At 49.8% G+C, this 25,947-nt stretch overlaps 1 protein-coding gene across 2 annotated transcripts; it reads left to right on the forward strand.

Moving 5' to 3' along the window:
- Positions 1-460: 460 nt before the first annotated feature.
- Lgals9 (galectin 9) lies at positions 461-24,050 on the forward strand. 2 transcript variants are annotated; one of them, XM_038327623.2, is made up of 11 exons: positions 461-563; positions 8,376-8,464; positions 14,056-14,257; positions 15,863-15,973; positions 17,397-17,489; positions 19,103-19,138; positions 19,731-19,781; positions 20,330-20,371; positions 21,161-21,249; positions 21,343-21,505; positions 23,498-24,050. In XM_038327623.2, the coding sequence occupies exons 1-11, from the start codon at positions 525-527 to the stop codon at positions 23,642-23,644; spliced, it is 1,062 nt and encodes a 353-aa protein (XP_038183551.1). In that variant the 5' UTR covers positions 461-524; the 3' UTR covers positions 23,645-24,050. The 2 variants fall into 2 exon arrangements, with proteins under 2 accessions (XP_038183551.1, XP_038183552.1); XM_038327624.2 differs by lacking the exon at positions 17,397-17,489.
- The last annotated feature ends 1,897 nt before the right edge of the window (positions 24,051-25,947 follow it).

Consider the following 25,947-nt stretch of genomic DNA (forward strand, 5'->3'; position numbering starts at 1 on the left):
TCGAGACTTTAGACTGCCCGTAAGGAGTTGTGCAACCGTGCTCATGCCCCTTCGTCTTTCTGAGCATCACTTTCCCTACACAAACAATGGACTGAAGCAGGTCTTCCCCCACCGCTTCTCGCACACAGGGAAAGCGAAGCCTGAGTCTAGCGGATGCCGTAATGAAACACGCTCAGAAGCACAGCCACACACACCCTCCGGCAAGGCTGTCGAGAAACTTCTGGCTACGACCCTTTGAAGCTTCAGAAACCAAATGGAACTGATTCTCTGGCAGAGCACCAGAGAGGGAGGCCAAGTGTCAAAGCAGGGAACATCCAGTGTCCTCCCCCAAGTCCCGCCTTCAGCCCTCCACACGGTCTTTTTCTCCAGACACTTCCTTCAGCCACCGACTCCTGGCTCCTCCCTGTTTGAGTGGTTGCGGTTTCTATTTCCTCTCTGAGTCCGCCCCAGGCAGTCTCGCCCGTGCAGAAGGTGCGTCCGTGAGCGCGAGCGCGGAAGAGTGGTGGTTCCCCGAGACAGGAGAGATGGCTTTCTGCAGCTCCCAAGCTCCCTACGTGAACCCGGTGAGTTGTGGGGGCGATTAGGGAAAAGCTAACCGTCACATCCACGCGAAGTTGCTCTGGGTCTCTGAGGAAACAGCTGAGTGGGTGGCACGGGTAGTGGTGGAGTGACCCGCAGACAACACATGGGAAGACATTCCAGGTGGGGTCATCCTGATGTAGCTCTTCTTCCGTGTTAGACTCACACTCCCTCTGGGGTCGAAGGGTTCCACTCATCATGATTCATGGGGTAGACTGATAGATGCCTGTTCCAAGGTGCCTAGTAGCATCTAGAAAGGGGATAGTTTATATAGAGATGGAGATGGGCTTTCTAGGGGTGGGTACCAGCTAACCACATGACCCTTAAGGTACTTACTTTAGAGAGGACCTCTGTTCAGTCGTTTACAAACTAGGAGACTTCACACATGGTACTTTCTCCTCTCTTGGTTTCAGTTACCACATCTGTAGAATGGGACTAATACTGAGTCCATCTCCTGAGGCTGGGGTAAGGAGAAGCAGATAGTACATGTGTTTAAACAGCATCGGGAACATAATAGGTGTTTTGAGAGTGGTCCCGGGACAGCAGGGAAGCCCTCCCAAAGAGATGTCTGTCCTCCAAGGACCCTGTCTGAATTTACCCAAGGACACCTCCAGAATGTGTGCGGAAGGGCAAGGAGGTAGGGACTGTCCTTCAGTGTGGTGTGCGAAGGGCTGCCTTGTGTTCCTTCCTTGCTGTCTGCAGGTAGCCTTGTTGACACACACTAGTCGTCCCACAGTGTGTGGAGAAACTGAGGCTTTGAGAGGGTGGGGACTTGCCAACGTCCTCAGATGGTGACAGTGCATGAAACTGCTTTGGTTTATTTCCAGAAGAGGAGCGCTCCTACAGAGATGGCAATGAAAACAGAAGGGAGTGCTCCCAAGGGCCTTCTGCCGTGTGCCCACCATGTGCAGGGTGCTGTGGATGAGCTGGCTGCCAGGGCCTGGCATCAGAGCTTTCTCTAGCATGGGTTCTGGGCTTTGCCTGGTGCTCCCGGAAGTTGCCCGTGTCCCCAGCCACACTGTCAAGGCTTCTGAGTTGGGACCTGCACGGAAGGTGGCTGGGAAAAGCTGGTGTCCAGAGCCTCTGTGGGGCCTTCAAGAGCAGATTGTGACAGAAAGGCCATGATACTCCCTCTCTGGTTTCCCAGAAGACGGGGCTAACATTTTCAAATCATGCAACTGTGGGTTTTTTTTTTTTTGTTGTTGTTTGTTTTGGTTTGGTTTTGCTCCTTTTTTTATTTGTTTGTTTTGTTTTTTGAGACAGGGTTTCAATGTGTAGCTTAGGAACCTAAGTCCTAAAACTTGCTCTGTAGACCAGGCTGGCCTTGAACTCCTGAGACCCACCTGCCTCTGCCTCCCGAGTACTGGGATAAAAGGCGGGCGCCACCACCACCTGGCTAGGCAACTGTGCTTTATTTAGAGTTAGAAGGCAAACTTCAGTACTTGAGGCTGGGTCAGGAGGTCTCCACGTACTTTAGGCCTGAATTGCATAAGGAGCTCAAACTTACCCTGGGTTACACATTGAAACCTATCTTTACAACAATCAAACAAAGAAGATAAAGGAGGAAGCAATATTTTTAAATATGGAGGGAAATCCTCCCACAGAGAAGGAAGAGGTCAAGCGGGTCATGGTGGCAGATACAGAGGCCAAGTGTAGTCTCACATCCCCATAGCCCTGGGATCATACTTTCTTCCGCGGGGCTCCTCCCCCTCAGTGACCCACTGACTTCAGCAACTGTGGCCACAGGCCCGCTGTAATGCTGCTGAGGAACAGCCCTATCATAGCCCGAGGGTCAGTCTTGGTTGCTCGCTCCCATGCCTAATGAGACGCCCCTGAGGGCTCGGAAGAAGAAGGAGCTGGTCAGGATGGCTCCTTGTGTGCCCTGCTGGGCCAGGGGTCAAGAACACGTATGTGCTTCTTCACAAGAGGAAGCCTATGTCACCTATGGCCGAGAACGTGAGTTCTAGTGTTCAAATCCCGGTCTTTTTGTTAGCCAGCTGTGTGGCTTTGGGCAAGTTACTGAAGTTTCTGCATTTCCATTTACTCATCCACAAAAACACTAAAATCAAAACTGCTGGGATGCTTAGGGAAGTGACAAGGATGGTCACGGGCAGGGGCTTTGAACTTCTGAAACAGCTGGGCCTTTCGGCTTGAGAGCATATCGGTTCAGTGTCCCCACTGCTGGTGCGGGACTGTGTGCCCAGCAGACCACCGAGCTGCCCACCCTCTGGCAGTGAGCGCAGCCTTCTGCATGTCCCATCAGGAAATGGAAGCAAAGGCCCTAGCCTCAGCCTAGAAGACAGGCCTGCTCAGGGAGCAGGGTATGTTCTTCTTAGGGCAAATATTTGCACAGTCTGGGCCCCTCCGGACCAGGGACTTCCTGTTGGCATCTTGTCTTTTCTTCTCAGGAGTGCTTCATTCAGGCTGCCACCTGTGCCACTGATCCCAGGAGGGACTAGGGCATAGTAGAAGGGTCAGGACCAGCTCAGGGAGGTGGGAGCCATGAAAAAGATGACAATACCTGCCACTCCCTCCCACTCCCAGGCCGCAGCAGGGATCAAATGCAGGTCCCATTATTTCCTGCTAAGACCCCTACTGACTTACTGAAGTTCTGAATTCCACAGGTTTAACTCAACACCTTGTTCTTTCGCTGTTGAGGGGGAACAGAAGTCTCAAAGCCAAAAGTTCAGGTTCTGTGTGATTTAGTGTTGCCTGCTCAGCATGTCTAAGGCCCTTGGTTTAATGCCCAGCAACAAACATTGCCCCGTCCCCCAGAAGCAGCAGCAGCCGCAGCAGCTCCCACTTCTTTATTATTTATTTATTTATTGTTTTTTTTAAAAAAATTTTATTTATTTATTTATTTATTTATTTATTTATTATGTATACAATATTCTGTCTGTGTGTATGTCTACAGGCCAGAAGAGGGCACCAGACCTCACCACAGATGGTTGTGAGCCACCATGTGGTTGCTGGGAATTGAACTCAGGACTTTTGGAAGAACAGGCAATGGTCTTAACCTCTGAGCCATCTCTCCAACCCCCATTTTTTTGGTTTTTCAAGACAGGGTTTCTCTGTAGCTTTGGAGCCTGTCCTGGAACTAGCTCTTGTAGACCAGGCTGGCCTCGAACTCACAGATATCCGCCTGTCTCTGCTTTCTCTTCTGGGATTAAAGGTGTGCACAAACACACCCCCCACTCTCCCGCAACTCCCGCTTCTTAAAAATACATTGTTTGTTATGTATGTCTGCCTCAGAGGTCAGAGGACAACCTTGGGTAGAGTCTTTTCCATCCACCACACAGGTCCCCGATGGCCTAACTCGGGTCATCAGACTTGGTCACAGGCGCCTCCCTCCATTGAACCCTCTCACACAGTATCTCTTCTGTTGCTGAGTCCTCTTCAGAGCCTGGCCCCATGACCTCCCTCTTGCAAGGTGAGACCTGCTGGCTAATCCAGCAGTCTCCTGCGTCAGGAGACTTCGGACTTTGGCGGTGTAACCACAGTCTTTTTTGACACTTTAGTCACCATTCCCAGGCTCTGGACCATTTCTGAGGATGGGGTGAGTGCTGTGTGCCTCAGACCTTCCCTGCAGCCTCTCTTGGGGATTTTCTCCGGAGATAGCTTATCTACAAATTACAGCTGGCTGCCCCTCCCACTTTCTATACAAATGACCTCACCCTGGCCCAGCTGGTGAGGGCTCTTGTCCCCGAGCCTGGCGACTTGAGTTTGGTCCCTGGAATCCACACGGTGGAAGGGAAAGAACTGACCACTGCAGGCTCTGGCCTTCACGACCGCACAAAATGAAATAAATACAGATGGTGTGATTCTGTATCCTTCCTCAGAGTCCTCATCTTCATCCTCTCCAGACTGCGCCATATGCAAACAGCTTGTTTATTTGCCTTTTCCTTTTCGTTTAAGTTCTTTCCTGTCTTTTGCAATCCATGCGGAGACATGAACAGCCTTGCTCCATGCTAAGACATGAGCAGCCTTGCTCCATGCTAAGACATGAACAGCCTTGCTCCATGCTAAGACATGAACAGCCTTGCTTATAAGATCCACTCATGCTAAATAATGTTTCAGCATTTGGGGACACTAATTCAGATACTAAAGTCTTTAGCTGGGGGTGGTGGGACACACGGCTATCCCAGCACGCAAGAGGTTGAGGCAGGAAATTCAAGGCCAACCTAGGCTATAGTTGGCCTAGGCTACTTGCGATTGCTTTAAGACACTGAAACCTCACAAAGCTTCTTTGGGAAAATTGATTCTTCAGAGAGCAGCCCGTACTGCCCAGCATGTGTCTGTTCTCCTCTACCTGTGTCTTTCTGTGCATGTGTGACTCACAGCCTTCTCATCTGCTTTCTGGTCTTCACGGCTTGTGATTGCCCAGGCGTGCTGGCAGGTTGAGTGTCAAGTCTTCAGATGCCAGCAAAAGCTCTGAGGAAAAGTCAAGCAAGGGGAGTTTTGGTTTTCACTTGTGTCTCTGTGAGTGTATACCATGTGTCTTAGGTACTCAGGGAGACCAAAGGAGGACATCAGATCCTCTGGCGCTGGAGTTACAAGTGGTTGCCTGATGTGCGTTCTGGGCTCTCACGTGGGTCCTCTGGAAAAGGAGGCTGTGCTTGCATCCTCCAGCCCCCGGGAGGAGTAAGTCCCCTTACAATCATCTCGTGCCAGGCTGCAGATATAATAAAGCGTGCTTCTCTCGCAAATTTAAGACTCTCAGTTGAATCGCTAGTATCACAGACGCAAGACAACCAAACCTTCCCTGGCACATCAGCGCACAGTTCCCTCGGGCTGCCTGTGGCGATGAGGGTGTGAACAAAGGAACGCAGACACGGTGCACTGTTGTTTCTGTTACTGAAACAGTGAGCCAATGTGAGATGTGGATCTCCCCGAATGATGACAAGTGGGGTCGGTCTGAATGAGGGGACCATCACAAGGCTTCCATAGGTTCTGGGTGGCAGGACAACTCAAGGATGAAGGCCAGAAGCCAATGTCAGTTAGGTAAGGAAGGAGAATCTAGCTGGGGTGCTGGTTAGCTATAGGTAGGAACTGACAACATTTCTACAATCAAATTCCTTAACAACACCAGCCATTAGCAGCAGGGGAAGCTGGAACATGGTGGAGATCCAACAGCAACACGGAACAAGGAACAGCAAGCCACAGGACAACGGAAGTTCTTTAAATCTATAGACTTTAGAGAGGAGCGGTTGCTGGTCTTAGATGGGAGGGTGAGCTTACGGGAAGTCAAAGTTTAGAGCGAAGAGCTCTCTGAGTTTATTGCTGAGGGGGTCTCTTTGCTTAGGCTTGAGGGGTCCCTGAGTTTAGCAGATTATTGAAGATGATTGATAGGCCTTAAGAGCTGTGTCTAGGAAGCCGACCCTAGAGTCCCATCCCTCTGCCTTGAGAACTAACACATGCTAGAAGTTTGTCATGCTAGGGAAGGTCCTAGATAGCATGCAAGTCATGGTGGATGTCTCTACCGGCCCAGCATTTGTGGTCTAACAGCCAGTGGGTTGAATTCAGTGGGTGGCTGCTTTCTGTTGATTTGCGCCTGCAGAGAAGTGTTATAAACAGCCAGCCATTTCAGAGCCTGTCTTGCTTGTTCTCGTACACCTTCATCTTCTTTCCTTTCCAATCCCAGGTCATTACAGAATGACGCCAGTCGTATTTAACCGAAAACATCCTCTCACATACCGCTAACGATACAGGATGCATTTTTAACTAATTGCTTTTGAACTCAGATGCCCCTGCGTCCACTTTCCAAGTGCTGAGGTCATAGGTGTGCCGAACCACAACTGACAAGAATTCTTGTACGTTTGTGGGGAGTCAGCCGCACTCCAGAATTAGAACATGAACTCATCCCATTGCCTGGACTTCTGTTCTGGCAATACTTTGGCAGATCCGCTACCTGTGGTTGGTGTTTCCAGGTTCTTGGTGTCTTACCCAAAGAATTCAAAGCAAGGGGCTCACAGGGATTTGCAGAGGGAGCCGCATAGCTTATCCGAAGCGATGCTTTCGGTGAGAGTGGGAGCTGCTCCAGACTGACAGTGGGCCAGGTGTGGGGAGTACTCTCAGGGCCCAGCTGCTGTCTGGGCTTCCTTTTACAGGGTTCAGAAGAAGAGGGAACTGGTTACTAAGGGACGTGGTCTCAGCGGTTCTCTGCTTTGATGGATAGCTAATATATTCGTTAGTTCAACCGTGCATGTCCCTCCCCCACCTGCAGAGGCACCGGGTGGTAAATGGGAGACCCTCCCATACCCCAAACCAGTTCAGGCTGGACGAACCCTTTCTTTTCTTCCTACCTGAACACATTAGGGATCCATTTGAAAAGGAATTGTCTAAATTGGATTGTTACCAGGGAAACTACATTATTGTTCAGATGTGGGAATAGTTCAGCCTGGTGCAGGTGCAGCCGTCAGAGACTGGGGGGGGGGGGTTCTAGCTGCATCGTTTGGAGAGGGTGTGCATGCATAGTACAAGCAGGTGGAGGAACCAGGCTGCCAAGTGGAGTTAAGAGGAATGAGGGGTGCATAACCCCAAACCGAATAGGGTCCCAGGGTACTAAACTGTCTCGTGTTTTGCTTGCTTGATTTCCCCAGCACTGGTCATGGATGATGACCATTCATTAGAGCTGAGTGACCAGTGCCCTGCTAAACGGTGTGAGGCCAACTCTGTCCCAATCCCTGTCACTCCCTATTGTGCCCCACCTGGCCACTTCACTCAACTCCATCACCTGCCTGGCTCCTAGAGTATTTCATTTATTTAGGGCGTTGACCCAGAGGTGGTGTTAGAAAAGCCATTAAAAGTGCTGGAGTGGTGTGGGAATCCTGTCTGTCTGCTAGCTGATTCCCACATCCATGCTTGGTGTCCAAGGCATTCTGGATGTTGATTAGTTACCAGTTTGGGAATTGGCTCTAGGAGCACAAGGCAAGGCAGGTGGGGACAGAGGGGTACCAGCCTTGTGAAGAAGCAAGCAGGGAGCAGGGGAGGTAGTTTATCTCCGCTTACAAATGGAGAAACTAAGGCAAAGAGAGACTATGTTTTGGAAGATCCCACAGATGCTGAGCGGTGATGAGGGTTCAAACTGAATCCTTCTGACTCTAAAACAGTGACAGTGGGACCCAGTGCTCCTTTAGGACACTTTAGGGAGATCAGGAAGAGATCTGAGGGTGGATTGCTTGTGGGGCCTGGGGTAGAAGGAACATTTAGGCTCACAGGCTTGTGGGGCAAGCATGAACAAGAGCCATGAGCTTCAGGAACGAGGCTGCTTCCATCAGCCCACAGCAAAGCTGGCCTTGAGGATGAGGTCCTGGTTGCCATTGCTACATAGTGGTAGGAGGGGATTCCTCCCTCTCAGCCCTCTCTTAGGAGGAAATGGTTTATGGTCCAAAACTGAACGGTAGGTCCCTTTGGTCTTCCAGCCTCCTGAATCCCTAGTCGGGACCCTGAGGTCTTTCAGGGAATTTGGTTTGGGGCCAGCAGCCCTCACCACCATTCTAGTTCCTTACATTTGCATGCTGTTTCCTTCTGGTAGGTTCCTCGGCTGTCACTTCCTTCCATAGTCTGAAGGAAGTGACTTGAAGTCTGCCGCCAGTCATGCCTCAGAAACCTGGCAAACTTCTGGTATCCTCAGAATGACTGTAATGAACTGGATTGGACCTGCATCTGTGGGGGACCCTAAGTTCTGTGTGACTAGGATTCTACCCCCTTGATGGCCATGCCCCCAAGCCCTAACTGTGTACTGCCACACCAGACAAGTACCTGCCAACCGATATCTCTCCTTTTCCCCTCTGCAGCCCATCCCCTTTTCTGGAATAATTCAAGGAGGACTACAGGAGGGCCTTCAGATCATCATCCAGGGGACCATCCACGCCTTTGCAAATAGGTATGTGGGTGACATTTGTCTTTTTATTGCTGTGAAGAGACACAGCAATTCTCATAAAAGGAAACATTAATTGGGGCTGGCTTACAGTTTCAGAGGTTTAGTCCATGATTATCATGGCGGGAAGCATGGCAGTACTTAGGCAGACATGGTGCTGGAGAAGAGCTGAGTGTTCTACATCTTGATCTGCAGTCAGCAGAAGGAGACTGTGTGCCACACTGGGTATAGCTTGAGCATATAAGACCTCAAAGCCTGCCTCCACGGTGGCACACTTCCTCCAACAAGGCCACACCTCCTAATAGTGCCAGTCCCTATGGACCAAGCATTCACATGCATGAGTCTATGGGGGCCATATCTATTTAAACCACCCTAATACTGATGTTAATCCCCTACCTCAGCAACCATGGAGCTACTGGCTATGGAGAGCTGGCCTTCCTATACCTCCTGCCATCCTGGCGCCATTGACAGACTCCATAGACTCCTGGCTCCTGAGTATGCTGCCCCCAGGGAGCTCCCAGTCCGAGGGGGAAGTAGTGTCATGGCCAGAGAGGCCACAGGATGCACTCTTGACACCGTGACATGGTGCTGCAAAAAGGGAAGTTCCATTAGTTCCCATAACAATTCTATTTAATTTTCTTTTTAGATGTGTGTGTGTGTGTGTGTGTGTGTGTGTGCATATGCCATGTGTGTGCAGGTGACACCAGAAGAGAGTGTCAGAGTTATGAGCCACCTGATGAGGATGCAGAAACTGAACTGGTGTCCTCTGAAGAGCAGGAAGTGTTCTTAACTCCCTCCTCCCCCTCGAGCTGTCTCTCCAGTTCCAGCCCTATAGCCTCTTGAGTCCTAGGAAATATTTAGAGTTCCTATCAAGAGTGATCCCAGGGATGGAGATGTAGCTCAATTAGTGGAGCACTTACCTAGCACACACAAGGCCCTGGGTGGATCCCAGAACTATATAAACAGCGTATGATGGTGCATGCCTGTAATCCAAGCGTGGGAGAGGCTGATGCAGGAAGATGGGAAGTTCAAAGTCACAAGAGCAGATGGATCTCTGAGTTCAAAGCCAGCCTGGTCTACATAGTGAGTTCCAGAATAGCCAGAGCTACATAGTGAGACCTTTCTTAAAAACAAAACAACAAAAAAGTTCAAAGTCAACCTCAACAATATAAGGAGCTTGAGACTAGCTGGGGATATACTATCTTTATAAAAGTAAGCCCCCCATGCCTGGCGGTGGTGGCAAATGCCTTTATTCCCAGCATTTGAGAGGCAGAGGCAGGCAGATCTCTCTGAGTTCGAGGCCAGCCTGGTCTACAAGAGTGAGTTCCAGGACAGACTCCAAAGCTACAGAGAAACCCTGTCTTGAAAAACCAAAAAAAAAAAAAAAAAAAAAAAAAAAAAGGAAGCCCCTGGTAGGTTTATAAAATAAGCTCCTGGGAAGGGAAGGCCAAGACAGGAGGATCTCAAGTTCAAGGCCTTTCTGTGCTACTGAGTGAGTTCAAGAACAGCCTGGGAAATTTATCAAGACTCTGTCTCAAAATAAAAACAAACAAACAAAAACAACAACCCACAGGTGTGGTGGGACATAATAAAAATGTCGGTCCCAGGAGGCAGAAGCAGGAGGATTAGAAGTTCAGGTTCATCCTTAACTACACAGCAAGTTTGAGGCCAGGCTGGGCTGCACGAGACCTCTCTCTAAAGAGGACTCAGTCTTTGATGTCATGATCCCGTGTCTACTCAAGCCTCCCAAACACATGCCTAGCTGGGATAGTGCCTGACTTAGGGTCACAGGAACTTCTTGTAGGTCCTGATGTCTAAGGCTTCAGCCATTGAGGACTTCATCAGTGTTCTGCTTCCTAGAATGTTCCACAATCCATTTTCCAACAGAAAACTCAAATGGGCTCTCCATTTGAGAGGAACTTGATGGAATTGTCATGAGCTGCCACTGAGTGTGGCACAGTGTTGGGGTACAAGAGACAGAGCTCCGTGTGAGGGCAACAGAGACCAGTGAGTAGCTGAGCTGGCACCCGCCACTTTGAGAGTTCAGGGAAGGCTGGACTGGTGGCACCTGAAGGAGAACCTCAGACTTGAACTTGGATCTTGAATCCAAGCTGGCTGTGACATGGGGAAGCAGGGCAAACACTGGTGGTGCTCCTTTTGTGAGCCCGCTTCTCTGGAAGTTTCTGTGATTTTAATTGCTGCCCTTGGAGCCCTGGCTGTACTCCAGAAGTGGCTAGGAGAGGCTTCCTCCTAGGAGTGGGGCAAAAATGGGAGCTTTTTTTTCACCACTGTTGGTGAAAAGGGGAACTTGCCAAGTTAGTGTGGGTCAAGGGTCATATCAAGTGACACTTTGGAACTGGGATCAGAGTCTGTGCTTGCCTTCCATTCCTCATATGTCTCCCAAACATGCTTCATAAAGACTGCTCTCAGGGTGAAGGCTTCTCATGCCTGGAGAACAATTTCACATGATTTTTAAATTTTTTTAATTACGTGTGTGTGTGTGTGTGCGTGCTCATGCGTGCACACACTCACTCTTGCCACAGCATACATGTGGATATCAAAGGACAACTTAGAAGAGTTCGTTCTTTCCTGCTGCCATGAGGATCCCGGGGATCGAATCCAGGAGTCCAGGCTTGGCAGTGTGTGTCTTTACCTGCTGAGCTATCTCACCTCTCCGGAATTTGTTCTATTCTTTCTGCAATAAGCAGGTTATGGCTGGCTTCCAACAGTGTCAGCTTCCAAACACTGTCCACTTGTGCAAAGGACTTTCCTGAGAAGCATTTTTGTTAGTATGTTTTTTGTTTTTTCGAGACAGGGTTTCTCTGTAGCTTTGGAGCCTGTCCTGAAACTCATTCTGTAGACCAGGCTGGCCTCGAATTCACTGAGATCTGCCTGCCTCTGCCTTCAGAGTGCTGGATTTAAAGGTGTGCACCATCACTGCCTGGCTTGGGAAACATTTTTCTTTATTACTATTTTCAATTTTTATTTTATGTGTGCGAGTGTTTTTCCTGCGTGTATGTCTGTACACTACATGTGTGCCTGTTGCCCACAGAGGTCAGAAGAGGCCTTTGTTTCCCCTGGGACTGGAGTTACAGATGGTTGTGCGTCACCACATGGTGACTGGGAAGTAAATCCAGGTCCTCAGCAAGAGCAACAAGTGTTCTTAACCTTGGAACCCTCTCTCCAGTCCCCAGTGGGCAGAATTCCTAATGTTCATCTTTGTTATCAATTGTAATTAATTTCTAAGACATTATTCTTTTTTTCTCTTGCTTTGAATTTTTGAAATGTTTTTATCATCCATTACTTGTGCCATTTTCGTGCATGTGTATAATGTATTTGGATCATATTCACCCGCAGTACCCTCTCTTGTTCTCTCCCACTCCTCCTGAACCCCTTACCTTTCCCAACTAGTCCCCCTCCCCCCAGTTCATGCATTGTGTGTGACCTAGTGGGCTTCATAAAGGTTGCTTCTGTGAACATGTGTGAAAGTGTGTTTACAGGAACACGGTCACTTGGCTATGTGGCTGCATCTCTGAAGACTTCTGGCTGCCCCCATCTGCTGTTAACTACTTAAAAATCCCCAGGGAAGGGAGCCCTCCTCCCTCCAGACAGAGTGCTGTCGTCTGACGCTGTCTTGTGTGGGTCTTATAACCGTAGCTACTCTGGGCTCAGAAGGGAAGTGGCTGCGTTACACCTGGAAGACGGTGTTCCAGAGCATTCCATCCTTCCCCGGGCCTTCATTCGTTCAGTCTTTCTGCCCTCCCTTCCGCAACGTTCTGTGAACCTTGGTGAGGGTGATAGAGATGGCCCGTTTATGTTTTTGTTGGTTTTTACCTTTGATGCCCATGTGTGGCTGTCACTTTTTCTGCAGTTAGCACCTCCCACTACAAAAAAGAGGCTTCTCTGCCCACAGCTGACAGCAGCTTTGATCTACAGACACAAACGTGATTATATAAAGATGTTTTTATGTGAACATTGTGTCCATTTTAGTAACACAATGGTATTAGCGTCTCCATTAGAGCCTAAGACCTTCTAGCTGTAGGCTTTTATCCAGGTCTACAGCACCAGGCGTGAATTTCTGCCTCAAATCCAATCAGAAAGTAGTTGGTACCACCGTAACAGGCTGGCCCCTGTTGACCAGTGGGTACAGCGTCTCAGTTAGGGTTTCTCTTGCTGGGAAGAGACACTATGAATGTGGCAAGGAAAACATTTGATCGAGGCTGGCTTACAGTTAGCAGTTTCGTCTGCTATCGTCAAGGCTAGAAGCGTGACTGCATGCAGGCAGATGTGGTGCTAGAGAAGGAGCTGGGAGTTCTATGTCTTGATCCACAGGCATCAGAAGGAGACCGTGTACCACATTGGGCATGGCTTGAGCACATGAGACCTCAACACCCATCCCCACAGTGACACACTTTCTCCAACAAGGCCACGCCTCCTAATGGTACCACTCCCCATGGCCAGGCCTTCAAACACGTGAGCCCATGGGCGCCATTCCTACCGCCACACACGTCTTGCCTGGCCAGATGGGCTTTGTATTAGTTTGCCTCTTTGTTGCTGTGCTAAAGCACACCAACCAAAAGCAACTTGGGGAGGAAAGGGTTTATTTGGCATGTAGGTTTACAATCCATCACAGAAAGAAGTCAAGGAAGGCTCTGAAGCAGAGACCCGCAGAGGGATGCTGCTTACCAGCTTGCGTCCCCTAGTGTGCTCAGTTATCTTTATTCATTTATTTATTCATCTATCTATCTATCTATCTATCTATCTATCTATCTATCTATCTATCATTTATTTATCAATCTATCTATCTATCATCTATCTATCTATCATCTATCATCTATCTATCTATCTATCATCTATCTATCTATCTATCTATCTATCATTTATCTATCAATCTATCTATCATCTATCTATCTATCATCTATCATCTATCTATCATCTATCTATCTATCATCTATCTATCTATCTATCATCTATCTATCATCTATCTATCTATCAATCATCTATCAATCATCTATCTATCTATCATCCATCTATCTATCTATCTATCTATCTATCTATCTATCTATCTATCTATCTATCTATGCAGCCCCAGCCCAGAGATGCACTGCCCACACTGGGCAGGGCCTGCCTACACCAACTGACAATCAAGAAGAATGCCCCATAGACGTGCTCCTCGGTCAACCCTCAGAGGCAATTCACCAGCCGAGGTTTCCCCATTCCAGATGTGTCAACAACCGAAACCAGCTATGACAGTGGTGCTGCGTACAGGCTATACGGCCGAGTAAGATGGTTGGCAACGATTCCCCTGAACAGCACCTTCTGAGCTCTGAGTTCCAGCTTGGTTCCTCTGTGTCCCTTGACCAGAGCCTGGGGTAAAAGATGGGTGTTTTTTGTCGTTGCTGCTGCTGCTGCCATCACTTTTCCTTACAAATTGTCTACCTGAGGAAAGAGTTCAGGAAGGGCAGAATGCAGTGACTGCAGGGGGTACGTTAGGTCGGAATTTGAAGTACGCCAACTTGCTAATGAAGCGGACAGAGGCGGTTCTGTCCAACCCTGGCGGTAAGCCACGCTCCAGGAAGCTTATTTCTCTGCCTTAGGATAGCTGTGAACTTTCAGACCGGCTTCAATGAGAATGACATTGCCTTCCACTTCAATCCCCGGTTTGAAGATGGAGGGTATGTGGTCTGTAACACGAAGCAGAAGGGACAGTGGGGGCCCGAGGAGAGGAAGATGCAGATGCCCTTCCAGAAGGGAATGCCCTTTGAACTTTGCTTCCTGGTGCAGAGGTCAGATTTCAAGGTAAGTGGGGAATTAACCACCCTCCCCCGCAAAAAAAAAAACCTGCCCTCCCAGGTGGACTACATTTTAATAGCCACATTCACTGAGAGATGCGACCTTTGCCTCACGTGCTCCAGCCTGTGTCTACAGACACACCTCTCGATTTTATTACTCAGAAAATAAGACCTCAGTCTTCACCATGTTGCTTTTAGGCCCCATGTGTCAAAAAACCAAACAAGCAAGCAAACAGATACCCAAAGCCCCATCCCCCAAATCTCTGCTTATTCTTTGATAATTTCATACACGTGTAGAATATATTTTGAGTACACACACTCCCCCCCCCAGCCCCTTTCCACTCCCTCTGGAACCTTTGCCTTCCCCACTCCCCCTCTTTTATGTCTTTACCCCCTCAATAGCTCACTGGGTTTTATTAGAGTCGTGTTGTACACATGGGTGTGGAGCTGTTTGCTGGATTGCGGCCACCCGACAGCATCGGAAAGATGTGGTTCTCCTCCCCCCACACCAGTGTCAACTGTCAGTCAAAAGCTCCTCCAGAAGGGCGGGACCTCCTGTGCAGGTAGCCTCACAGGTCCCAAAGTCCAAGTTGGCTCCATTCCTCCACCGCAGGTCCCAGTAACATCTACTCTTTTTGTGGTGCTGGGGATCACACCTAGCCTCCTGCGAACTAGGCAAGCCCTCTGCCACTGAGCTGCGTCTCCAGTCTCACCGTGTGTCTGCGGACAGCTTTGTTCTGTCCTTTCTTCAGGCTAGAAGGCAGTGTTTTTACAGGAGAAACTCAGAGTACCGTCTCCAAGGTGGGGTGGGGTGAGTGTGTCCACTCCTGAGCTTGTCTGTGTGACACTGGGCTTCTTGTGTGCTCTAAGCAAAACCTTTCCTGTGTGGCTCATAAGCATCCTACGCACAGGTGAGGGCTGGGATGTAGTTCACTGGGTAGGATGCTTGCCTAGCTCGCTCTGGACACACTGGGCATGGTGGGACATGCCTTGTAATCCCTGCGTTTGGTAGTGGAAGCAGGAAGGTCAGGTCGTTCTTAGCTTCAAGGTTATCCTTAGCTACGTAGCAAGTTTGAGGCCAGCCTGGGCTACATGGAACCCTTTTTCAACATCAACAACAACAAAAAAAATTAACTCACATGAATCAAGTTTGAAAAGATAAATCTGGGGACTGCAGAGATGACTCAGTGGTTAAGAACACTTGCTCTTGCAGAGGTCCGGAGTTCAGTTCCCTACACCTGCATGGCAGCTCACAACCATCTGTAGTCCAGTTCTAGGGGATTAGATACCCTCGTTCGGCACCACAGGCATACACGTGGTGTGCATTCATACACACAGGCAAACCGGTTATATGCATAAAAGAAAATAGCTCTAAAAATATTCTAAAAAAGGAATGATAAGCCTGGAGTAATAGGTGAAAGACGGTCTGAACTGAAGGCCAGGAGCCCAGTAGACAGTGGGTCTGAGTGCAGTGACCCATTGCACCCCACTGGAGGTGATGCCCCTGCCTCAAAGGGCTGGCTGCTAGATGCGGATTCAGCTCTTTATTTCCAAATGTAAAGCTAGGTGTGGCCTGGGCCGACATGCCCCCACTGCAACTCTCTTCCTGCAGGTGATGGTGAACAAGAACTTCTTCACACAGTACCCACACCGTGTTCCCTACCACCTCGTGGACACCATTGCTGTCTCCGGCTCCTTGAACGTGTCCTTCATCACCTTCCAGGTCAGGAGCGGCTGGCACCTGTCCCCGGGTTGAAGGGCAGTGACCAGCTGGGCGTGTGCCCACTCAGCAGGGCACCAGCAAGCATCTTCCCCAGGTGGCTTTGGGGCTGCACTGGTTCTCTGGTTTGGTGTCTGTCTGCCTGCCTGTTGTCTGTCCGTCTGTCCCTCTTGGTGTTGCTTTCTCTGTAATGAACAATCCGCCTGGGTCTCCAAGATGCCAAAGCTGCTCTTTCTGTGCAACGGTCCAATGCTAGATGACCAGGCAGTTCTGAAGAGCCTGTGCTTGGGGAACCAAACGGAATTCAAATCAGAGGGCACAGCATGGCTCCTGGAGCCCAGTCGGGGTCTGTTTGATCTCTGTATTAAAAACAAAGAAAGAAAGAGAAGGAAGAAGGAAGGCAGGCAGGCAGGAAGGAAGGAGAAAAAGCCAAAACAAACACCAAGAAAACTTTCTGTGTGTGAGTTTTTGCTGCACTCGGTGTCAGGATCTCACTTTGTAGCCCAGGCTGGCCTCTAACTTATGACCCTTCTGCGTCAGCCTCTTGAATGCTGGGATTACAAATATATGTTACCAGGCTCAGCTCTGAAAACAAATTATTTATTTGAAGACAGTGTCTCACTCTATAGCCGTGGCTGGCCTTGAACTTGTGTCCATCCTTCTGCCTCGGTCTCTACAGTGCTGTGTTTACAGGCGTGTAACACCAGGCCCAGTTCTGAAAAATCTATTTTTTTCTTTTTTTCTGATACGCCACGTATCAGAAGAGGGCACCGGAACTCAGGACTAATGGCCGAAAACCACTGTGTTGCAGCTGGGACTCGAACTCCGGACCTCTGGACACGCAGGCAGTGCTCTTAGCCGCTGAGACATCTCTCAGCTCTCCATTTTTTTCTTTTAAAGACAGATTAGGCCCAGTTGTGAAAATCCATTTTTTTTCTTTTTTTTCTTTTTTTTTTTTTTTTTTTGGTTTTTTCAAGACAGGGTTTCTCTGCAGCTTTAGAGCCTGTCCTGGAACTAGCTCTTGTAGACCAGGCTGGTCTCGAACTCACAGAGATCCACCTGCCTCTGCCTCCCGAGTGCTGGGATTAAAGGCGTGCGCCACCACCGCCCGGCTCATTTTTTTTCTTTTAAAGACAGGTTCTTACTGTATATAGCTTGGCCTGGCCTTGAATTCTGTGTTACCCAGATACCAAAAATACCAAACACAGTAAATAAATAAATAAATATCTAGAGATAATCTGAAAAACTGGGTGTGCCAGGATATGCTAGGCCCATTTCCCCCAGCCATAGGCTCACACCCCGTTTCCTGACCCTTTTCTTGGCCTCTTTCCACGGGGTCAGAAGCTAACCCTCTCTCTCTTCGCCTGTGCTTGCTCTGGCCATGCCCCCTGCTTCCGGTCATCCAGACATGCTTTTGTTTTAACAGAACTCAGCAGCCCCTGTCCTGCCTGTCTTCTCCACGGTGCAATTCTCTCACCCTGGCCAGTTCTCACAGAACCCCCGGGGCCGCAAACCGAAAGTGAGTTAAGTGTTCGGGCCCCTGGAGGTCCATCAGTCCCAAAATGATAGAGCCCAGAGGCAGGTCAGAACCACAAGCTATCCAGGGCCTTTGGGCCCCATCTCCGCATTCACCAGCTGCCCAGAATTCTGTCACTTCCCCTTTGTTCTGCCACGCTTCATCATCTCTCCCTCCCCTAGCCACTGTCTGGGTCCAGCCTGTGGTAATTCCCCACACACAGCATCTGTGGCTCTGTTCCTTTCCCCTACCCTGCCCACCACTGCACAGTGCCCTCACCCAACACATTCCACCTCACCCTCTCCCGCTGTAAAAATTGTTAGGGTTGAGTCCCAAAGTCTTTCTAAACAGAGACCAAACCTGATGGATACTTATAATCCTAATACTTGGGGGCAGGGTCTGGAAGGATCATAAGTTCAAGATCACTCTCAGCCTGGACTACGTGGGACCCTGTCTCAAAAAACAAAACAACAACAAAAAACCTCTAGATAATAAATAAATACAAGCTCCAATTCCCTCCATCCCTCCAAGGCATAAGAGAACACTCCCTCGCCTGGACCCAGCTCACGACCCCGCTCAGCCGTACCTCCTCCACTGCTCCACCTGGTCCCTGGCAAACTATTAATTACACTATAATTCTTTGTTTAAATGGCACTCGAGTTTATACTCTGACCCACCCCATGTCACCGTGGGCTTTGTGACTGTCTGTGCTGGCTTGGGTCACAACATCCTTTGTATATCTTCATCGTGCCACCCGCTTTCCGCATGCCCAGGAGCCGCTGGAAGACTAACACCATGGCTCGTTCGTTCATTTGTGTATCTCCAGCTCCTCACACAGTGCTGGCATGCAGTAGAGCTCCCTCCCCACCCCAACCAGGGAGAATAGAAAGCAAACATAGGAGGGAGGGGTTTCTGGGGGGGAGTGGGATGGGGGCAGGGAGGAAAGGCCAGCCGCTCTCTCTGTGGTCACCCAGGCAGTTGAGGTTCAGGGAAAGGTGCTAGCCTTTCTTGGTTCATGATGGTCCAGGCCGGGACTCGCTTTCTACCGTACTAACTTTAGGACTGGCGGAGCTTCTGGAAGCCTTCGCAGGGCAGCCTAGTGTTGACCCTGGTAGAGGATGCAATGGTTACAGTATGGCCAGGCTGGATTCTATTTGGAATCTTCTAACTCGCTTGCTACCTGGGCAAGTCTGGACAAGTGGCTTAACCCTCATGAGCCTCGGGGCTCACCGGAGGGGGGGGCGGATGGGACGCAAGAGTGCTGCCTCCTACGAAAGCTCTGGAGCTGTGGGCTGAGTAAGGAATGCTAACTTTCACCTAGCAGGTGAAGTGGGGGGTGGGGGTGGTGCTCTTGCCTCTGAGGGCCCAGAGATGATGTGGTTGTGGTCCAGCAGATTGACTCCTCTCTCAGGAAGCCAGGAGACAGTCTCCTGACACCCCTGTGTCCAGGAGGGTGAGAACTGGGTGCAGCGGGCTTGAAGGAGGTGAGCGTGTCTAGGAAGGTACAGCTGACCACAAGAACCACATCTGGAGTTTGAAATCGTCTCTCACCCACAAGACTCCATAGATAACACCTCCCCCCCCCCTTTTTTTTTTACTCCCTTGATTCTTTTCAGCCTCAGGGCATCCGGCCTGCCCACCAGGCACCCGTGGTAAGTCCCTTGATCCTTTTACATTTTAGGACCTCTTCATGATGGGTCCTTGCTGTGGGTTAAAAGGAGAGGCAGGCTCAGCCTCCCCCATGAGGGCAGACAAGGCTCCCCATGCACCAGGCCTCAGCGGTGTTGGTAGGAAGGGGTCGCAGGTGTGCCTGCTTGGCTGGCTCCGAGCAAATAGAAAATGGGGCTGGGGGCTGAATTCTGTCGGTGAAGTGCTTGCCCAGCTCTAGCAGAGTCTGATCCTCAGCACTTCACGAACATCGCGCGTGACGGTGCGCGATGGTGCTGTAATCCCAGCGCTGGGGAGGCGGAAGTAGGCGGAATGGGTTCCTTTGTCCCAGAGGGAGCCACACGTTCACCCCTCCCTCCTGCAAATCAAGGCTGGTGAGGTGGAACTCTAGTGTAATCCAGCTTCCCCTGAAGTCGAGAAATGCCCGTCCCTGTCTGGGGAGGGGCTGTGGTGAAAGACCTCCCTGGTTAGAATTCGAGGTTCAAGCTTAAGGGCGAAGATCAAGTAGCGCCCTCTGGTGGCACTGATATTTTTCACAATGGCGAGAACTGGTTAAGACCCCTTTCTTCTTCCCAGGCTCAAACCATCATCCACACAATTCACAGTGCCTTTGGACAGCCATTTCCTGTAAGTCTAAACATTTTTTGTTATTCTACAGCCCCACCCCTTTCCTTTAGTCAAAACCAGAATTCCCTTAGAGTCTCAAAGTTGGAACCAAAGTGCTTATGAAAGAGGGTGGAGAAACCTGGGCATGGGCCCTGTACTAGAAAGATGACACAGCTCAGACTTCTCCTAGGGACAGCACAGGTTCAGAAACAGTCTTCCGAGGAATACGACTGGCAGACATACTAGTCTTCCACTCAGGCTCCAGCCTCTAGCTTGCTTACTAAGGTCAAGCCCCTTGCCGAGGCGCTGCTGACAGCTGGCCTAACTCCCCCCAACTCCCCACCCGTGCATTGCAGGTGGGGGACCCTAAGTTGGCTGGGCTGCACAGAGAGTGGCAGAAGGGCAGGGGACCATAATGGGCGCCAGGAAAACAACTGGAAGTTTCAGAAATGCTGGTGTGATGGAGAAGGGGAATGGGAGGTCTCAAGGGCTAGATATTGAGGTCGCCCTGAAGCATGTGTCACTTCTATACATTGTGCTTCTATGTGGAATCCTGATCTCTCCCACAGACTTCCGGAATCCAGCCTGTGGTGTACCCATCCTCGGCTTATGTAAGTGGTTCCCTACAGAGAGCCTGAGCTTGGCTCGTGTTAGGCACGGTGAGAGATGGAGGGCATCTTTAGCGGGGACCATCCTCTAACTTGCATGATCAGTGACGGTTCCTGCATCCAGGTGAACAGTTAAAAATGCCCATGTAAAGTAGTGGGCAGCTGAATAGAACTTTCAACTTTTAAACGGCCCCTTCAGCATGAGCAAACGGAAGCCCTGCCTTGGCTACTTTTCTATTGATGTCACAAACACTGCGACCGTGGCACCTCGTAGAACAAAGGGTTTGATTTGGGGCTTAAGAGTCCGTGGCAGGGAGCATGGCAGCAGACAGGCAGGCGTGGTACTGGAGCAGTAGCTGAGAGCTCACATTTTGTAGGAAGGAGGGAGGGAGAGAGAGTGTGTGTGTCTGGGAATGGTGCAGGTCATTTGAAACCTCAAAGCCCATCCCCAGTGACACATTTTCTCCTACAAGGCCACTCCTCCCAATCCTTCCCAAACAGTTCTACCAACTGGCAGCCAACTTTTCAAATATACGAGCATCTGAGGGTTGGCATTCTCATTCAAACCCCAACATCCCAACAAGACATTTGTGCCCTGTCAAGGTTCCTCCCATGGTAGTTGAAATGTATTTTGAGAAACACTGGAAGGTTTTCTTTTAACTTTAATGAACTTAGTAAAGGACCCTGGGTTCCCTCCAGAAGATGCAGGACTCACAGGCATGACTTCAGAGTCCACAGTCCCTTGTGCTGAGTCGTCCAGCTGCTGATGAGCTGTTTTCATCCTCCCAACAGCCTGTACCTTTCTTCACCTCCATTTCAAGTGGGCTCTACCCATCCAAGACCATCCTCATAGCAGGCATGGTCCTGCCCAATGCCAAGAGGTAAGACAGGCCCCCAGGACTCTGGGGGTGATGGGTAAGGGTGGGCCCAGAGCTCTGTGGTCAGACAGGGTCTATGTGAACTGCCCATCCCAGGTTCCACATCAACCTTCGCTCAGGGATGGACGTTGCTTTTCACCTGAATCCCCGTTTGGATGAGAAGGTGGTGGTCCGAAACACCCAGATCAACAGCTCCTGGGGGCCTGAGGAGCGAAATATGCCTGGGAAAATGCCCTTCAATCGTGGCCAGAGCTTCTCAGTAAGATGCTGGGGTGCAAGAGGAGGGTGCATGAGTCTGTGATGGGATGGGGGCTATGAGGGCTGCACCACAAAGAAGGAAGAATGTTGTGTAAATTAATATTATTTCATGACTGCTGTCCTGCTGAAGTAAGGGCTTATATCTGCTGTGCCCCCTGCCCCCTGTTCTGGGGACCCATCTGTAGTCTTACGCATGCTGGGCAAGTACAATACCACTGAGCTACATCTCCAACCCTCCTTGGTGTTTTGTTTTGTTTTATTTTAGGGGGGGACTCACTTTAGCCCAGGCTTACTTACAAATCATTTTGTAGGGTGGCTGGCCTAGAGCTCAGGTGACCCATCTCTCAGCCCCCCAAAAGCTGAGATTACAGGCCCGAGCCTTTCTTTCTTTGCTTTGCCCGCCCTCCCTCCCTTCCTCCTTCCCTTCCTTCCTCCCTCCCTTCTTTTCTTCTATTTTGAGACGGGGCCTTGGTAAGGTTAGTCTTGAACCCAACCAAGTCTTGAACTGCTTGAATGCTGCTTCAGTTTCCTGTACGGTTCTGCTCTCCAGGGCACTGTTGTTCCTGCTTTCTGCAGATGGGCAAACACATTCACAAGATTGGGGCACGTGCATGAGGTCATACCAGCCAGTTTGTGCCAATCAAACCCAAAAGTGAATTGCCTGCCGTTCACGCCTTTGCTTCTGCAATTATGTGCCGCCCAGGAGGAAGTGCACTGAGAGCTGGGCTGGCACTCAGCCGGAAACCTGATACCCTAAGCAGGCCTTATCGACCCTGGTTATGACATCAAATCACCCCATGAGCTTAAATAAGAAAAATCAATGCCTGGGCCCCACCCCAGGGCAATGTGCAGCCATCATTTGAAAATGTCATGGCAACATGCTCTGCCTCAAGGTTGAGAGTGTAGGGCTCTATGGGTAGTGAAAGGAGCTTGTATTTTGTTATGGGTGAGGCATGTAGCCCAGGCTGGCCTGACACTTGCTCTGCGTTCAAGGCTGGCCTTGAACTCCTGATTCTTCTGCCTCTCAAGTGCTGGAATTAATTATAGACATGCAGCAAGCCTGGCTTTTTTTTTTTTTTTGACTGCTAGGATTGGACTGCCATGTGTGAACTGTCATGCCTGCTGAGGTTTTTGCAGGTTTCTTTTTGTTTTTCGTTTGTTTGTTTTTTAATGTGTATGAGTGTTTTTCTGCATGGATATACATGCACCATGTGTGTGCCTGCTTGAGGCCCTCAGAAGTTGGAAGTCATCTGATCCCTTGGAATTGGAGTTACAGGCAGTTGTGAGCTTCCACATGGGAGCTGGGAAGTGAACCCAGTGCCTCTGCAAGCAAGAGCAGCCAGTGCTCTTAGTGGCAGAACCCTCTCTCCAGCCCCCTGAGCTGCGATTTTAATTTAGTGAGAACAAACACCTAACAAGACTTGAGTCTCATAGAGCAGAAAGGGTGGAGCAGGCAGAGTCTGCAGCATCTGGATAGCGCCCACATACATACAGTGTGTCATGAGTGCTGGCCTGTGCCTCACACAGTGCGATATGAGTCTTAGCGGTGGCCATGGGTCACAATGCTTTAACTTTTGTGTCAGTTGTCTCATTGAGAATGACACAGACAGCCTGAGCCGGCATTCCTGTTGCTAGTGGCTTAGGGTTCAGCTGGAGAGTGATCATGGGGGTGAGGGATATGGTCTGAGCAGACGGTTGGCTGAAATGGGTAGGGGTCAGGGGGGTGCGAGAGACAGGGTAGGTCATTGTAAGGGATGGGCCAGCATTTTCCCCTGTAGGGAAGGTGTGCAGGGTGGGAACAACATTCTAGGCTTGGGAACAGCCTATGCTAATGTACTAGGCCAAGAGAACACTCATGTTTGGTGAAGGGCAAACCATTCGGGTTGGCTAGAGGCCAGGTTTTAGGCTGGCTCTTGAGGAATGAGAGATGGGAAAGGGAGGTGCGAGCCTGGGTTCCCAAGTGCCCTGCAAATGTTGTGGCGTCTCTACCCAGGTGTGGATCCTGTGTGAAGGTCACTGCTTCAAGGTTGCCGTGGATGGGCAGCACCTGTGTGAATACTTCCACCGTCTGAAGCATTTGCCGGCCATCAACGGTCTAGAAGTGGCAGGCGATGTCCAACTGACCCACGTGCAGACATAAGCAAGGCCTAGAAATGAGAGCTGGGGCCCCCTTCTCTTCTCTGCCTCGGCCCTGGCTCCTCAGAAATCCGCCATCAGAAGAGCACCTCGCGGACAGGAGTTTTGGAAGGGGGAACTCCCAGTTCACTTCGTTCTACGAAGTGGGTGTCCAGGCTATGTGGCACATGGCTTTCAGCCCACAGTCCCATGGTTCTCCAACTAGTTATACACTGAGGGAAGAGACCCCCTTGGGTCTGCCCCTTTCTCTGATATTTAACCTCTCTGGTTCTTTTATCCCTTCTTCCCATCACTCCACCGTGGGAAGGCCACCTGGTGTCATCCCACTGCCTCCAACTGACCAGATTACCTCATCAGTTCTTCCCCATGCTTGCCCAGTGTCCATACAATAAATCATGCTTGTTCTCTCACACATGAGAGATGACTTGCTTATTGAATGGGTCTGGAGACATTCTGGAACCTTCTAAAGGGATTGGGAGGAAGCAGGTTGGTGCCTATACCTGCTCACAGGGGTCCCTCCTCTAAAACCCCACAAGGTGTTGGAGTAACTGGGTGGGGACTGGAACACATGGTCTCTGATGGGAATGCTGGCCTGTGTAAATAACCCCGGGCCCCTGAGGTAGGGACAGGCTGGGCAGAGGCTGTGGGAGTCTTGGTAGCTTGTGCTGGGTGGGAGGGGAGACAATGGGATAAGGGATAAGGAGTTGATCTGCAGTAGGCCTCCCAGCAAAGGGGCTTGGGGTGGGGACCCACCACATGAGGGATCTCCTGCACCCTAACTCATCGAGACCTCCATTGCTTTTGAGACCTTAGGTCAGCAACATTGCCAACACCTGGGAGCTGGTCAGAACTGCAGCAGCTCAGCCGGGTGGTGGTGGTGCACGCCTTTAATCCCAGCACTTGGGAGGCAGAGGCAGGTGGATCTCTGTGAGTGAGGCCAGCCTGGTCTACAAAGTGAGTTCCAAGACAGGCTCCAAAGCCACAGAGAAATCATGTCTTGGAGAAAAAAAAACTGCAGCAGCTCACTGGGAGGCTGAGGCAAGACCAGCTTGGGCTGCACAGAGTGACCTTGTCACACATAAACACAAATGAAAGAAAAAGGGCCACATTTGTCCTTCCCTGCCCTACTGAGCCTGTGTGTGTGTGTGTGTGTGTGTGTGTGTGTGTGTACACAAGTGCCTATGTGCGTGTAAGAGAGTGAGAATGTGTGTGGAGGCCAGAGGTCAATTCTGAATTTCTTCTTCTTTTTATCCATGTCTTCCCTGTCCCCCCCCCCCCCCAACAGGGTTCCTCTGTGTATCCCTGGCTATCCTGGAACTCACTCTGTAGACCAGGCTGGGCTCAAGCTCACAGAGATCCATCTCCCTCTGCCTCCTGAGGGCTGGGATTAAAGGGATTAAAGGTGTGCACCACCATGCCCAGCCCAAGTGTCTTCCTGCTGTGGACCATGCCAGAGGAGCCCTGAGTTGCAGTTGAAGGTCCAGGTGTCAGCCCAGCAGAAGGGAATCCTCCGATGGGCCAATCTCGGTTAGGCAAGGCCCTGGGACTACAGAACCCAGAATGCCTTTTGCTTCTGCTGTGCCTTTACATGTTTGCTGCAGCTCTCTTTCATGGTATGAGTGGGGAGGTCTCCACTGTCTGTAATATAATGTGTTTATCTCTTGGAAACATCCTGTTCTACTGGGCATTTTTACCTGTGGATTGTCAAGAAGATGAACCCTCCCTAAGCTAATTTGATAATGATAACTTATACAAAGTTTTGATGAATAAAAAATAAATATAAGGACATGTTTCACAGCCAGGGTCTGTGAATCTCACCTAAGCAGTGGCTCCAGTTAATGACTAACAGTGGAGTCCCAATAGCCCAGCTGGTTTAAATTCTTTCAACCTTAATGTTGGGAGATGTGTTCACAGGTCTTAGAGTGCATCACAGCTGAAACAAAGCTTTGAAAATAACATTAGACTAAGATATTTTTGTTAAATAACTTTGAGGTGAAAAAACCCAAGAAGACAATCTAAAGATTTAGAAACGCACATTGTTGAGTGAGGAACTCTTTAAGGTCAGGGAATGAGAACAAAGCAGGCCAATTATTACTGGATGACGTTGCTAGGTTTGGTTGATGGCCAAAGGTGATGATTAATCCTTATACCCATTTCTGTCCTCAATCTCCTGATGTAAAAAAAAAAAAAAAAACTATTAATGAATGGATATGTACCCTAAAGATTTAAGGTAGAGCTAAGTGATTCTTTTTCATAGATAAAAGTTTAGGTTTGGATTCCTTTAAGACTTCTTATAAGATTACCTTT

Source organism: Arvicola amphibius, chromosome 4 (genome assembly GCF_903992535.2).
Source record: "Arvicola amphibius chromosome 4, mArvAmp1.2, whole genome shotgun sequence".
Taxonomy (NCBI): Eukaryota; Metazoa; Chordata; class Mammalia; order Rodentia; family Cricetidae; genus Arvicola; species Arvicola amphibius.

Bases quoted from the DNA above. Each gene is read 5' to 3' on its own strand.
- Lgals9 (XM_038327623.2), top strand. From the start codon at position 525: ATGGCTTTCTGCAGCTCCCAAGCTCCCTACGTGAACCCG. The intron at 21,250-21,342 runs GTAAGACAGGCC...TGCCCATCCCAG, and splicing joins GTCCTGCCCAATGCCAAGAG to GTTCCACATCAACCTTCGCT. The intron at 21,506-23,497 runs GTAAGATGCTGG...GTCTCTACCCAG, and splicing joins ATCGTGGCCAGAGCTTCTCA to GTGTGGATCCTGTGTGAAGG.